This window comes from Chiloscyllium plagiosum, chromosome 9, assembly GCF_004010195.1.
Source record: "Chiloscyllium plagiosum isolate BGI_BamShark_2017 chromosome 9, ASM401019v2, whole genome shotgun sequence".
NCBI classification, from domain to species: domain Eukaryota; kingdom Metazoa; phylum Chordata; class Chondrichthyes; order Orectolobiformes; family Hemiscylliidae; genus Chiloscyllium; species Chiloscyllium plagiosum.
The window spans coordinates 62,718,355-62,735,069 of record NC_057718.1 but is presented as its reverse complement, the minus strand read 5'-3'; the positions used below and the strand labels follow the sequence as shown (position 1 = coordinate 62,735,069).

The 16,715-nt window shown below is 40.6% G+C and overlaps 1 protein-coding gene across 5 annotated transcripts in view; it reads left to right on the top strand.

Moving 5' to 3' along the window:
- Nucleotides 1-16,715, top strand: part of usp34 (ubiquitin specific peptidase 34) — a 371,687-nt gene that overhangs the window by 323,743 nt on the left and 31,229 nt on the right. For all 5 annotated transcript variants that reach the window (XM_043696074.1, XM_043696076.1, XM_043696075.1 and 2 more), the window contains 2 exons: nucleotides 2,338-2,495; nucleotides 11,823-11,901. In XM_043696074.1, coding sequence (XP_043552009.1) covers nucleotides 2,338-2,495; nucleotides 11,823-11,901 — 237 coding nt within the window. The remainder of the gene's footprint in view (nucleotides 1-2,337; nucleotides 2,496-11,822; nucleotides 11,902-16,715) is intronic.

Sequence of the window (16,715 nt, the reverse complement as noted above, 5' to 3'; positions counted from 1 at the left end):
GGAAATTGCGGTCCTTGAAGAAGGAGGCATCTGGGTTGTACGGTTTTGGAACTGGTCCTCCTGGGAGCAGATGCGGCGGAGATGAAGGAATTGGGAATATGGGATGGCGTTTTTACAGGGGGCAGGGTGGGAGGAGGTGTAGTCTAGGTAGCTGTGGGAGTTGGTCGGTTTATAGTAAATGTCCGTGTTGATTCGGTCGCCCGAGATAGAAATGGAAAGGTCTAGGAAAGGGAGGGAGGAGTCTGAGACGGTCCAGGTGAATTTGAGGTCGGGGTGGAAGGTGTTGGTAAAGTGGATGAACTGTTCAACTTCCTCGTGGGAGCACGAGGCAGCGCCGATACAGTCATCGATGACTGCATGAAGAAAATTCTGCATAGTGTATAGGCTAGTGCATATTTGATGAGTTTTTCAGCAGATTTTGTTTCATTGCTTAAAATTGAGGTGCCTGGAGAGATTAGAGAAGAGATGCTTTTCCTATTGAGGGTCAAAAACATTAGGACAGTGATTTAAGGTGAATGGTAAAGGAACCAAAGGTGACAGAACTTTTATTCTGCAGTGAATGATTACGATCTTGAATGCATGTTGTTAGTGTAGTGGATGCAGTTTAGAGAATAGACTTCAGGTAAAAGCTAGTATATACCTGATATAACTGTTGTTATAAACTACCAATAAACACAGTCGAGGTGATGTTGTCTTAGGATTGTCCCATATGGTAAGAATCACTAAAAATGCTATGGTATTTCTTTCCTATGGCAACTCTGAGGCTGTTTGTAACTTTGTCATGTTTGAGTCCCTAAATGAGTTTTCAACCCATACAAAAAGCAATCATGTACACAAGGCTATATGCAAGACTTACTAGAGTGAAGATTCAGAATTGCAAATAGTTTGACCAAGAGGTGAATTTTCAGGAGTTTCCACAGTTTGAATGTTGCATGTTGTGTGCAGGAAGTCAACTAGTTAGAATCTTTTCCCATTATTAACATCATGTGCCCAAAGAAAATTGACAAACCCACACTTGACGAAAGTCAGCACAGGAACTAGTGCAAATATCCTTCTAGTCAAAATCCTGAAGGATGTGTTCCTGGATCATTGGAAGTAAATGATCCAATGTACAACAGCAATATTAACTGCCTGTTATAAGATACCTACCCCTTGCATTAGTACATTGAGGATGAAATGCAGCTGTAGCAATTCTGTATGGACCTGCAGAATTTTGCCTTGTGGACCCGAGTGGGCCAGCAATAACAGGATTACTGATGCATAGATATATCAACATTGTGACTTCGCAAGATCACAGAGATACCAGCTGCAGCAGAAGAGATCAAGAAGGCTTAGATCTAGTCCAGAACTTAGAACAATTGTACATTGACAGATTTAACAATATAGGAAACTTCAGAAAAGATACACTTTTTTCAGTCAAGCCACTTATAAAATGCAGTGTTCATGCAGGAGAAGTTTAAGAGTGAGCTGATTGACATGGAGCTATTGGAAATATTCATTGGTGTACATCAGTGCACAGACTAGTGGAATTTCCTTTGATGCATGCATCAAAAGCTGTGTTGCTTTTGGGGCTGAACGTGCAAATAGGCTAAGGACCAGGATGAAGCTGTGTGACCAACTATCATGTGAAGTCCAGCAGCAGCATGCTAGGGTTTGATGCAAAATAGCTATCTGTAACTGTAAGTATAGTTTGAGCTATTAAATAAAACTGTATGAGATTTTCAAGTAAATTGAATTCACGCTATTTAATCCGTGCTACTTAGCAATATTGCAAGAAATACAACAATGGCTGGATGTCATTTTTGCTTGGGAATGCACCTGTGAAACACATTGATGCATTTAGTTACATGAAAGGCATTATACTAAATTCCAAAATGATGACCTCTACCCATAAAAGAACCCAGGTAGCAGACATATGGAACACCACCGTCTGCAAGTTGCCCTCCAAGTATCTCCCCATCCTGACTTGGAAATGTATCATCATTCCTTCATTGTCACTGGGTCAAAATCCTGGAATTCTTTCCGCAGTAATGTGGTAAGTCAGCCTGGATCACATGGATTGCAGCAGTTCTAGAAAGTAACTCAACACCTTCTCAATGGCAGTTATGGATGGACAGAAAATGCTAACTTTGACAGTACACCTCACATCCCAAGAATAAAAAGAACAAGTTGTTGTCATAATGCTAATCAGTAATTTCATATAGCTAGCTGATCAATGTCATTCGTAAAAGTAGTTAAGTAAATGTGTTGTTGAGTTAATTTAGAAATGAGTTTCATTGTTTGCTGAACCATTGCTGTACCAAACTAACTACTCTGTACTGTTTCATTATTATATAGGCTGTTGAAGAACTATTTAACCTTATGCAGCTGTTTGTAGCTCAGAGACAAGATATGAGAGAAGAGGAATTGGAGGATGTTAAACAATTCAAGAAAACTACCATTAGCTGCTATTTGCGTTGTCTGGATGGACGCTCATGTTGGACTACACTTATTAGGTAGGAATGTCAATCAAAATAACAAAATACTTCTTAGCATTCACTGTAAAGAATAAGCATATGAACCTAGTTTATGGAGTAATTTTAATAAGTATAATATTGGAATGTGATTCTAGTAAATTTAATGCAAGATCGATGAAATCTGAGAGACTGGTGATTAAAAGCAAAGTTGAAGATTTGAAGAATTTAGTTTTGTGATTATTCTAGAAAAAAAAAATCTGTTATATGTTATGCGTGTTAGTGAGTTTGTTTTGTTTTTATGTTCATACTTGCTGAACTTATTTACCCAGTTGTTGGTATCCAAAAGAAGTGTAAATTCTATAATCTTAAATATGTGGGATTTAGCCTTTAGAATCATAGAGTTGTTGTGCATAAAAGGAGGCCATTCAACCCATCATTGCCTGTATCAGCTCTTAGCAACAGCAACTCAATTCATACTACTCGCTCACCTTTTTCCTGTAGTCTGACCAATTTTTTCTCTTTGGACAAAATCCCTTTAACCGACCAAGTTGAAGCTAAATTTTGAAATTTGGCAGCATGGTGGCTCAATAGTTAGTAATGCTGCCACAAAGGGCCAGAGATCCAGGTTCGAATCCAGTGTGTAGAATTCGCATGTTCTCATCATAACTGTGTGGATTTCCTCCAGGTGCCCCGGTCTCCTCCCACAGTCCATAGGTGTGCAGGTTAGGTAGATTGCCCCTGTTAAATTACCCCGTAGTTGGGTTGGATCGACTAACCATGGTAAAATGCGGGGCCTTTGGTAGAGGGTCTGGGTCTGTGGCTGGGTTGGATGCCCTTCAGAGGATCAGTGCAGATTCGACAGCTGAATGGCCTCTTTCCCCAATGTAGGAATTCTTTTATTCTGTGAAGCTATTTCTGTCACAAGCTCAGAAATTACATCAGAACCTGAATCAGTCATGGGTAAACAAAGATTTTCCCTCAACTATCATTTGTTCCTTTGTGGCTAAAATCGATGTTCTTTGTTTTGCAACTCTTCTACAAATTGGGACATTCTCCCCATCTTTTCTGTCCTGATTTCCCATGATTTTCAAACTTAATGTACTTTATTCAGTCTGATTGCAGAAGAGGTAATTTCAAAGATTGTATGTTATCATTAAAGTAGGTTTTAACAACAAGAAGAGGTCATGAATATGAAGCACCAATCCTTAGACCTTGGATATTTCTGAATAAATTAAAAACTCATCCATTACAGTGTTCCTAGGCATAGTTGATGTCACTGGACTAGTTGGTGCAAGTTAAATTCATTTGCTAAATCTGGAGCACAAAGCTGGTCTCCGTGGTGACAAAAATCCATCTGGTTCACTAATAATCTTCAGGAAGGGAATTTTACCATCCTCCTCCAATCAGATCTACTTCTAACCCCAGACCTATAGAAGTATAGTTGATTCTTAACTTTCCTCTGGCCTAGAAGCCACCTAAGTCAAGAATAATTAAGAATAGGCAACAACCTCTGGCCACCTGTGCATCACCCACATCCCATTTAAAATAAAAGGACAAAACAGTCATTACTAAATAATTTTTAACCTTTTCATCTTTGCTACTCAATTTCTTTGTATATTTATATATTGTTGGATGAACTTACTGATGTTAGTCCAAAATTTGTCTTTCGCTTGTTTGCACTGTCACCTTACCCTGCTGTCTGATTGTAGTTTGCTACTTTAAGATCATCTGTTAGTTTTTTTTTAAAAGTTGAAGGGTTAAAACTTTCTGCTATTTACTCTAGCACTAGGGCTGAGGCTCTTCATTATATTGGCTCAAGTGCTTGAAGCTGTTCTCTGTGCTTCTGTATCTAAGAATGGAGCAGTGTTCAATATGTGGTCTGAGGAGTGTTTTGTACAGTTTCACTGTGACTGCCTCTGACTTGTACTCAATTCTGGCAAATTTTCTAGCAAGTATCTGCTGTTTTCTACTCTCCTGCCAATTGCTTTTTTTTACAATTTTATCCTAATTTTAAACCTAATTAATCATTAGAGATCTATACATTTTAGCAGTTGGAAAGTAATGTTTGAATATAATGTTTTCTGGAATGACTTGGTGTATGCATGCACAAACTATCAAGATTGAAATCAAGACATAATTTGTGTTAAAGTCCAAGACAAAATGCTATTTTTTTGTTTTTATAATCTTGATCTGGACTACTACCACACTAATATTTCATATTATTTCATTGAAAGCAATCGAGCTCCATTTACTGCCCATTGTCTGAAAATTTGAGTCTAGTTCTGGCATATCTTCTGACTTCTTCTCTGCTCTATTCGATGATTATTTCAGATCCTGTTCCTTCCAGCTGTTATTTGAGCAGTACTGTGATTATATCAGTATCTCTAGTGCTTGAGAAAGGATTAAACTACTTCAGATGACAATTGAAGTGCAGCATCATCTCAGGTTCCACAATACTAATTGCTGTGAGGAAGGTAACTCAGCTGTGAGCAAGTAGAAAACTGTGATTAAGAGTTACAAAATGAGTGGGATTTGGGTCTTGACATTGATGCAGAAATTTGTTGTGAACATTGGCAAGTTATTTTACATGGAATGATCTATCTGCAAAAAATAATCCAGTCTAAAATAATCAGAATTGATTTATTTTCGAAATTTATAGAATAGAGTACAGAAGGAGACCTTTCAGCCCACCATGTTTGTGCCAGAATAATGCAAAACTCAGATTAAAGTGATAGATGGAAAGAGTGATGATGCACTCCAGTCCTTTCCACTACTCAATGCATACCAATCTCAAAATGCCTGAGGTATACCAGCAAACAGTGTTCCTTCTCCAAGGACACCTAGCTGCAGACAAGAAAGGAAAAATGCATCCCTTTTACTGCTTCCGACCTGGACCCTTTGAATCTACCCAGGTTTGCATAATCAATCATGGGTAACCAATGAGAGAGGAATTACATTTTGTGAGGGACTGCTCCTTTAGTCACAAGGTATTTCTATCCTGAGCATGTTACCATTGAGCCTTTCAGCAGCAAGCATGGGAGAAAAACAGTCTGTGGTTGGATAACTGGCTGGAAATTGAATGACGGCACATCAGCTTGAGTATCAGACCAGCAGCAGTGAGAAAGACTCCTAAGGGTGAAAAAGCAAGAGAAAGGTAGACTCAGAGAGAAGAGGGAGGTATTTGCACATAGACTCAAAGGGTATGAGAAAGAGAAAAATATACAGTCTAAAGGGGCTGGATATGTGTGAAAGAAGAGATGCATGCACTCTGAGGAGGAGGAAAAAACAGTCTCTGGGGAGTGAGAGGGAGAAAAACACTAACACAAACTGAAGGAACAAAAGTAGGCCATTTTGGACCCTTCAACCTGCTCTACCATTCCGTGACATCATGGCTGGTCTGTTTGTGTTTCAACTTTAACTTTGCCATCTATTCCCAATAGCCTTTTGATTCCCTAACTTAACAAAAATCTCTCTACCTGCACCTTTAAAAATATTCAATCACCTTGCCTGCACTGCCTACTGAGACACCGTTCCAAACTCTCAGCCCTCAAGAAGAAATCTTTATCTCTGTCGTAATGGGGTAACCCTTAATATTCTCTAGTTCCAGGCTCACCAACAAGAAGAAGCATAAGTTACTAACCTTATCGTCAAGAGCATTTGGAATCTTTTATCAACCAAGTTGCTCCTCACTTGTCTGAACTCCAGCGAAACAAGCTGAGCCTGTCCAGCCTATCTTTGCAAGACAACCTGCCCATTCCAGCTATCAACCTGGTGAAGTTCCTCTGACCTGTCTCTAATGCATTTGCATCCTCCTTTAAAATAAAGAGACCGAAACAGCGCACAGTATTAAACATGTGGTGTCATGAGTGCCTGAAACATAATGTCCTTACTTTTATAAAAGTAAAGATTGAAGATGCTAGAAATCTGAAATGAAAATAAAGTGCTGGAGAAGCTCAGCATGTTTGGCAGCATCTATGGAGAGAGAATCAGAGTTAATATTTTGAGTTCAAGATATGTGTTCTTCAGAACTGGAAGGAGCTGGAAATGGCGTTTTTATCCTTTTTGATGGAAGGAAAGGAGGAATAAGTGGAACATATTGTGAGGTGGTGTTAGGTGTGATAATGGAGTGGACCAGGGTGTCATGGAATGCTGACCGTGAAGGTGAGGGAAAGTTGTGTTTGGTGGTTGCATCCTGCTGGAGGTGGCAGAATGGTAAAGGATGATCCTTTGAATGTGGAGACTGACAGGTAGAAAGTGCGAAAAAGGGGAACTTTGGTATTAATCTGGGAGAGAGGGGAAGAGTTGGGCAAAATTGCAGGTGATGATTTGATTCATTTGAGTGCTGTGTCAGAAAGAGGGCGCAGTCCTTGATTTAAGGAAGAAAGAGGGCAGATCAGATGCACCTCAGTGGAACCTGGCATCATCAGAACAGATGCAATGAAACTGGGAGAATGAATCGGAATTCCTGCAGGATGCAGAATGTCAGGAATTATACAAAAACAGAAGTTGCTGGAAAAATTCAGTTGGTCTGGCAGCATCTGTAAAGAAAAATCAGAGTTAGCATTTTGGGTCTGGAAATCCTTCCTCATAGGAGCAAGTGTAGTTGAGGTAGCTGAAGGAATTGGTTGCTTTCCAGTAGTTATTCTAGTCAGCCCACACCCAGAAGTGGAAATGGTGAAGTCAAGAAAGGGAAGAGTCCAAGATGGATCAATTGAAGGTGAGACAGATAGAAACTAGAAACAAATCAAATTAACTTGTCTAATTCCAGATGAGAGTAGGGAGCAACATTGATGATATCATCGATGTATTGGAAAAAGATTTGTGGGTGAGACCTAGTTGTACTAGAACAAGGAATTTACCACATACCCCACAAAGAAGCAGTCGCAATGGATATCCATAGCTGTGCGTTTGATTTGGAGCAAGTTAGACAAGTGAAAGGAAGAGTTGTACAAAGTGAGAATGAGATCAACCAGGTAGATGGGGATTGTTCAGGCCTCGCTTCAAGGAAGTGGAGAGCCTTTATGCTATCCTGAGTGGGGGTGACAGATGGGCAAAGGGATTATATATCCATGATGAAGAGGAAGTGGCTAGGACTGGAAAACTGGAAATTCACAATCGCATAAGTGCTAAAGCGCAGAAGAAGCCATTTGACCCATTGTGTCTGCACCAGCTTGCCAAATGAGCATCATTTCCTAATGCCAAACTCTTGTCTCTTCATCATATCCTAACACATTATTTTTATCCAAATAATATCCAATATCAAATACAGAAAGTACGTAAAAGGTTTTAAATAACTATTTTACTTGGAATTTGCAGCTCACAGCAACTGCTAAAGGAAAGATCAACTGTTTTTCCTCATACTTACACTAACTTTTACTGCCGAGTACAAACCGAGATCTCACTCATGAGAGGATCAAGAACCAGAGGACACAAGTATAAAGTGCTACGCAAAAGAAGCAAATACAAGATGAAAAACTTCTTGGTCACCCAGCCAGTAGTTAGGGTCTGGTATGCACCACCTAGGGTGGAGGCAGGTTCAATTGAGGCATTCATAAGGGTAGTACATGAAGGTTTAAATAGGAAAAGAATGTGCAGGGTTTTGAGGAAAATATTTTTTTTCCTGGTATCCTTGGAGAGTATGCAACTTTCTTCTGTACTTTCTAAACCTTTATAGATACATATGTGCCATGGGGAATTGCATGCTTTATTTCCCCATCAAGCTTTTGAATTAATTCTCCCCTTGTTTTACTTCTTTGGTTTGTATTTTGTTATTGTTGCACTGCCCCAGTGAGCAGTGTTTATAATTTGTTCTTGGGTACTTTATCAATTATTGATGGGCTTGCTTTTTAATATAAATAAGTCTCTCAAAGGGATCTTGTGATACCGATCCTGTCCCTATCTCTGGGCCAGAAGGTCGGAGTTCAAGGCCCACCTGCCATAGCTGTGCCTGAACAGATTGATGGTTAAAAAAAAAATTTCCTGATAGGATTGGGGCAAGGAAAGAGTGATCTGTAAAAGCGTGGTCATTGTTCCCTTCTTTGCTGGACTATGAAATGTGAATAACCGGATGTGGAAGTCAGGCTAGCTCCAGCTTCCTCCTTTAGTGAAGAAATATTTATCAAAATAACACAAAGCATGGTCACATATCAGATCTCTTGTAGACGTAGGACCCAAAAACTTGAGATTGTAAGATGCCTCTTGCTGTCTGGCGTTTGGAGAATGGGGACGTGGCATTTGTCTTCAAGTGTGTGGTTTTCCTCTGTGTCTCTGTCAGGTGGGTATTCCCCCCCCAAGCCAGCAGCCACATCCACAGGCCCAGATGCTGACTGCATACCTACGGAATTTGATACGGGAATTGGGTGAAGGGAAGGGGCAGCACCATGAGGCTTGGCCTCCTAAGTTGTTTGGCCTGTTTTCTTCTGTACTGCCCTACTTCCTCACAGGCGGAAGAAGGTGCAACATGTATGTAACTGCCTCATTGGTCGATGTGGGATGACCCTATTAAATTGGATCCAAGCCAGATGGTGAAAAGGGGAACAAAACTTCGAGCTTATCCTTGATAGAATTATTCGGAGATGCGTCTTACAGATTTCTGAAGAAAATCCCTGCTCAACCTCCAGTTTCCCTCTAGTCCCATTTCTTACTCTTTTGAAAACACATTAGTTAAAAACATACCAAAATTAGCTGGCTGAAAGTCCTTTAAGGCAGACTAGCAAATACAAAACTTCAAAGGAAATTTGCAGAATTAAATCAGTGTTATTTTTTGAGATGATGAAGAACTCCAGCCCCTGCTATAATCACCGTTCATAAAAATTTTGAAGTGTGCCAATGGCCACTACATACTCCTTTTTCAAGATCACCTGGATGTGGGTATAATCATGAGAGAGGGGAAGGCGTTTGGGTCCAACGATGCTCTCCATGTCCAGGATCTGTTATAGCCTCTATGGCCAAATCCAGATCACCCTATTCTGAGCAGGTGGCCAAAACGAAGGAACATGGGGCTGAAGTTCAGCCAGAAATTAAGAAACAGATCTTCAAATAATGAAAAGAGGACTACAGTCAAATGCAGTCCATGTATACTGGCACTGTTCAAGGTCACAAAAAGAAAATGACCTGGGAGATCATGAAGTTGCTTTATAGGACTGCTGCATGCAACACTATCCAAGCCAAATCCTTAAAGTCTAAGGAGAGGACCCCCACCACTTCTAGATAGCAGAAAGACATGGCACAGCATGTCCAGATGGTCGACAAGGTCAAGTAAGTAGAGGATATGCAGCAGCAACATATACAGAAAACTCGTCTGTGCAAAGCAGATTGACACCAAGGGAATTTCTGTGATTCTTCTCAAATTGTGGGACTGGCTTTCCTGGAACCAATATGTAATTCTCTCTAAATGAAGATCACCTCAAGTGGAAGTTCACCACATGCTTGAGCCACTGAGAGATCAAAAGTGTAATCATGGCCAAGCACAACCCTTCTGGCTGACTTTGTTTGCAAACTGAAATCTACTAGTGCACATCATGGCAATTCTGGCAACATCTACCCTGCCACTCTGCATTCAGCGTGATCCCTCACACTGATCACCTAAACAGCCTGAGTCGTCATCCTGCCAGACATGTGAATCTGACTTGGTGAAAGTGCACATTCCTGAACGATGGTTCCCCGATGCAATCTGCTGTCCCTAATGGGATAGAGTTTGTAGTTGAAGAAACCTTATTCCTAACCTTGGGTAAGGTCCTGGTAAAAGACAAGCACTTCCTGCAAGTCACTGAGATCTATAAGGTCTGTGACCAGGAGCTGCCGGCCGTAGTTGAAGCCTTGCTCCTGGAAAAAATATATTGCCACTACATGATACTATAGAGGGGGCTGCAGGTGCAAAATTGTCACCTGAATGCAAAGGCATACCAGCACCTGACTCCATAAGTGGGAGGTTCAGATGTACAGCAACCTTCTGTTCTGGAAGAAGTCAATGAGAATCTTCTGTGTCTTGGTGACAAACTCTGGAACATATCAGAGTGGCCAACTGATACCACAACATGACAGCCATCAGTTGGTTTATGGTCAGCATTCAGAGTATCCTGTCCAGCACACTAGTTGAATGGTGATTTTGACTTCCAGCTCTTGTCAGTGCACTGGTCAGACACCACCTTCAAGTCTGAGGTAGATTCTCATGTAGAGGATAAGAGTAGTACTCCAGGCAAAAGTCTTGACCTCCTCTGGCAGGGGTGTCCATTCACCACTGACCGACAAGATTCCCTGTTGATTCTGGCAGAGGATACTGTAGAATAGATTTCCTGGCCCTCATGTAGCCACCACAAATCATTTTGAGCTGGGGAAAATGAAGAGGACAAATTAATGCAAGCTGAAAAGAAGACCTCCAACCCTGACCAGCACAGAGCAAATCCCACCAACACCTCCACAAGATGTGCAGGAGTGAGTGAATAGGTACCAAGTGAGTTTCAAATGCAGAGGAGTGTTAGGTGATGCATTTCAGTAGGAAGAACGCTAAAAGACAATATAAAGTGGAGGTATAATTCTAAATGAGTACAGGAGCAAAAAGAGATGGTTATGTATGTGTACAAATTATTGGCAGGAGAGGTTGCTTAACCTTTGGCATTATCTAACATATTTACCATGTTCTTCTCATATTTGTCAAAAGTATGAGTTTGTGAAGTACCTGTTAATTGTAGATTCTTCAAGTTTATAATTAATCCCAATTAACCTCGATGAATTTACTCTAATAGTTTGACTATTTTGTTGAAGAATTATTGTCTTTCATCACACCCTATCACTTTACCCACACCATTCCATACTTTGTGATCCTTTCTTTAATATAATACTAAATCCTGAGGTTTAAGTAATCACATGCTATTCTTAACTAAATCATAACTATTCCCTAACAATTAGCCTTTCATCCATACTGCTACATTTCCTTCTATTTCATACTAGCTATTTTTCTAACTAGTTGCTTGATGAATTAATAAGTCTTCTGAAAATTCCATGTACAGCATATTAATTGCATTTCCATTATCTACTATCTCGAGGAAACACTTAAATTAGTTAAACAGGAGTTTCCATTTACCAATCTCTACTGATCTTGCTTGATAAACTCATGCCTTTCAAGTATTTACCATTTTATTTTGAATAATTGATTCAAAGACTGTGATGAGCTGGTGAAGTACACTGAGGAAGTAGCTGGTGATTAAGTGGGTGATTATATGTATTGGTGATGAATATTGCGAGAAATAATAACAAAACTGATCGAACAGTAAATCATCTGTTGTGATTTCCATCTTTTGTCTTTATTGCACTACACAACAATTAGGTAGAACATTCCATCAATGGTGCCTTCTTTCATTATTGCAGTGCCTTCAGAATTCTTCTAGAAACTGATGAAGACAGGCTGCTAGTTGTTTTCAATCGGGGTCTAATTCTGATGACAGAGGTAAATAAATTAGTTCTTTTTACTCCTTTATGTTATGGTTTTTTGAAAGACATTTGGCTTAAGTTATTCATTGTTGTGGTTCTGTTCGCCGAGCTGGAAGTTTTTGTTGCAAACGTTTCGTCCCCTGACTAGGCGACATCATCAGTGCTTGGGACCCTCCTGCGAAGTGCTTCTTTGATGTTTCCTCCGGTGTTTATAGTGGTCTGTCCCTGCCGCTTCCGGTTGTCAGTTTCAGCTGTCCGCTGTAGTGGTTGGTATATTGGGTCCAGGTCGATGTGTTTGTTGATGGAGTTTGTGGATGAATGCCATGCCTCTAGGAATTCCCTGGCTGTTCTCTGTCTGGCTTGCCCTATGATAGTAGTGTTGTCCCAGTCGAATTCATGTTGCTTGTTGTCTGCGGCAACATGAATTCGACTGGGACAACACTACTATCATAGGGCAAGCCAGACAGAGAACAGCCAGGGAATTCCTAGAGGCATGGCATTCATCCACAAACTCCATCAACAAACACATCGACCTGGACCCAATATACCAACCACTACAGCGGACAGCTGAAACTGACAACCGGAAGCGGCAGGGACAAACCACTATAAACACCGGAGGAAACATCAAAGAAGTGCTTCGCGTGAGGCTCCCAAGCACTGATGATGTCGCCTAGCCAGGGGATGAAACGTTTGCAACAAAAACTTCCAGCTCGGCGAACAGAACCACAACAACGAGCACCCAAGCTACAAATCTTCGCACAAACTTTAAGTTATTCATTGTTTGCTAGTTTCAGATGGAGTAGACAGTGTATATTTGATTGAACTTCAGTTTATATTTTTAAAAATATTACAAACTACAGTGTATACTTTTTCTTGAAATCTCAAAATAGTAAAGATGTTTTATCTGTGCTAAATATTACATTAATATGCAGTTGCTCATTTTTAGTATGTTGGAAAATTACTGAAGAACTATTAGTTGGTGGCTTTAGTTTAACTGCAAAAATTTCAGGCAGAAATATATTTGTAAGCAAACTAATATGTATTTCTGTTAAATTGTGTTCAAAGGAAATGATAATGTTGTGATCTTCCTTATGATAATCCAGAGGCTTAGACCTTTTGCTCAAAGAACATTTGTTCAAATCTCCCACCATGGCAACTGGAAGAATTTATATTCAATTAATAAGTGTGGAATGAAAAACTAGTCTAGGTACTTTTTTTTGTCAGCTCATTTGTTCAATGGATGTGATTGCCAGCAAGACCAGCATTTATAGCTAATACCTAATTGCCCTTGAGAATCTGGTGGTGAGCTGCCTTCCTAAACCTTGCAAACCATGTTGCACAGATATCAGCACAGTATGTTAGGAGTATGGTGTATTGCTGAAAGGAGAGTGTATGGGTGAAGGTGTTTCCATCATTTGCTCTTATTCTTCTGGATGATTGACATTGTAGGTTTGCTGAAGGAGATATAGCAAGTTGCTGCAGTTGCCTCATATGCTCTACTGCTGCTGTATGCCAGTATAGGGTGAATGTTTAAATTGGTAAAAGAATTACTGGTCAGGCTGACTGCTTAGTCCTGGAATTGAGCGGCTTGAATGTTATTGGGCAATGCTCATCCAGGCAAATGAAACCAGGTGGGCCAGCTGGCATCAAACAAAGCACTGAAAAAAACAACAGCAAACTTGGGTCACCGTTCCTTCACTGTCACTGGGTTAAAGTCCTGGAACACCCTCCCTAAAGGCATTGTGGGTATACTGACTCAAAACGAACTGCAGCAGTTCAAGAGGGCAGCTCTCCACTACCTTCTCAAGGACAACTAAGCATGGATAGAAGTATTGGCTCAGCCAGTGAAGCTTACATCCCATAAATAAAACTTGAGAATATTCACCAGACTCCAGACCTATGAATGAAAGATGATGGGTACACTTTGGGAAATCAGGAAGTCAAATTACTTGTTACAAAATTTCTATTCTTGGATGGAAGGAGTGATAGAAGGTAGAGTAGGTAAATTGTGCTTTTTGTCAACAGGACATACCTAAATATTTTTCTCATTGCCTAGTAGATGTCCATGTTGTAATAGAATTGTCTGGTTAGGTGACTTAGCTTGATCTGCAGATTAGCAATAGAGTCAGATGTATAGCACGGAACAGATCCTTCGGTCCAACTCGTCCATGCCAAGCAGATAAAATACAGTCTTTCCTGCTGCTACCATTTATTGTGCCCGCTCACAACCTTTCCTGTATTGAGCTATTTATCACATGAAAGGCCATTTGGTTCAAGAATAATTAGGGGCATCCAACAAATTGTTGGTTTTACCAGTAATGTCCACATCCCACAAAAAAATGTATAATATTGGTCATTCATCCACCATGTTAAATATTAATTCAATCCACTGACAGCTTATAGGCAATGGTGTGTAAAATCTTTAATGTCCAGCAAGAATTCCTCTAGTCTGCATCTTCCAAGCCCAGGACCTCTACCACTACAAGTTCAAGGATTGCAGATGCATGGGATCACCACCTGCAGGCCCCCTCAAAGTCTCACCACTATTTCGTTGTCACTGGGTCAGAATCCTGGAACTCCTTCTCTAACAGCTCTGTGTGTCCACCTCTATTATATCGATTGCAGCAGGCCAAGATGATTCATACCACCATCTTGAGGGGATTACTGATGAGTTGTAAATGCTGGCCTTGCCAGTGATACTTGCATCCAATAAACCAATAACAGAGAAAACATGTACAATCAGTTAGATGAAATTGAATGTTTTGGCTTATTTGATGAATCTTCACCCATATGCAACAGATAATGAAATAAACTAAATTTCTTTTGAGCTATGCATGTCCCTAGCTAATCCTAAGGTTTAGAGATATGCCAGACAACAACACATCATACTGAGCTTGCCAAAGCAGCTAACAATCAGTGACCTTCAATCCATGCTTTGTGAACATTAAAAAAGTATCCTAAGTAATCAATTGAAAACAAAGCTTCATTTTTAAAATGTTTTCAGTGCATCCTAATCAATAAATATTGATTTGCTAAATATTTTTTGCTAAATAACCTTTTGAGATTAGTTTCATTGGCCACTCCTGTAAACAGACTTTGGGTTCCATCAAATGTTTTGCTCTCATTGCATTTAGATGGGTGCTTGTCTAACAAAACACCTTCTTTGAGAAGGTGACCAAACAGGTGGATGAGCGTAAAGCGGTTGATGTGGTGCTTATGGATTTTCAGTAAGGCATTTGATAAGGTTCCCCACGGTAGGCTATTGCACAAAATACGGAGGGATGGGATTGAGGGTTTGGATAAGAAATTGGCTAGCTGAAAGAAGACAGAGGGTGGTAGTTGATAGGAAATATTCATCCTGGAATTCAGTTACTAATGGTGTACCTCAAGGATCTGTTTTGGGGCCACTGTTCTTCGTCATTTTTATAAATGACCTGGATGAGGGCGTAGATGGGTTAGTAAGTTTGCGGATGACAATAAGGTTGGTAGAGTTGTGGATATTGACAAAGGATGTTGTAGGTTACAGAGGGACATAGATAAGCATCAGAGCTGGGCTGAGAGGTGGCAAATAGAGTTTAATGCAGAAAAATGTGGGGTGATTAACTTTGGAAGGAATAACAGGAATGCAGAGTACTGGGCTAATAGTCAGATTCTTGGTGGTGTAGATGACCGGGGAGATTTCATGTCCAGGTACATAGATCCTTGAAAGTTGCCACCCAGGTTGATAGGGTTGTTAAGAAGGCATACAATGTGTTAGCTTTTATTGGTAGAGGGATTGAATTTCGGAACCATGAGGTTATGCTGCAGCTGTACAAAACTCTGGTGCAGCCACACTTGGGATATTATGTACAATTCTGGTCCTCGCATTATAGGAAGGATGTGGAAGCTTTGGAAAGGGTTCAGAGGAAATTTACTAGGATGTTGCCTGGTATGGAGGGAAGGTCTTATGAGGAAAGGCTGAGGGACTTGAGGCTGTTTTCGTTAGAAGAAGGTTGAGAGGTGACTTAATTAAGACATACAGAATAATCAGAGGGTTACATAGGTTGGACATTAAGAGCCTTTTTCCTCAGATGGGGCTGGCTAGCACAAGGGGACGTAGTTTTAAATTGAGGGGTGATAGATATAGGACAAATGTCAAGAGGTAGTTTCTTTACTCAGTAGTAGGGGCATGGAACACACTGCCTGCAACAGTGGTAGACTCGCCAACTTTAAGGGCAATTAAATGGTTATTGGATTAGCATATAGACGAGAATGGAATAGTGTAGGTTAGATGGGCTTCAGATTGGTTCCACAGGTCGACGTAACATCGAGGGCCGAAGGGCCTGTACTGTGCTGTAATGTTCTGTGTTCTAAAATTAACAATGTAAGGGAGCTATTTTATTGGAAAATGCAGCAATAGTGTTTCACTAGGTATGTTGGTAGCAATGTGTCTGCTTTATCTGTGATTGTATTAAATTGGCCATAATTTAGAACGGCATGGTTCGCACTGCTGCCTCACAGCAACAGTCCAGCCTTGGGCGACTATCTGAGTGGAGTTTGCACATTTTCGCCTTGTCTGCGTGAGATTTCCCTGGGTGTTCTGGTTTCGTGTCTCAATCCAGTGATGTGCAGTTAGATGAATTGGCCATGCTAAATAGTGGAAAGGAGAAAGTGAGGACTGCAGATACTGGAGATCAGAGCTGAAAACTGTGTTGCTGGAAAAGCACAGCAGGTCAGGCAGCATCCAAGGAGCAGGCGAATCGACGTTTCGGGCATAAACCCTTCTTCAGGAATGAGGAGGGTGTGCCAAGCAGGCTAAGATAAAAGGTAGGGAGGAGGGACTTGGGGGAG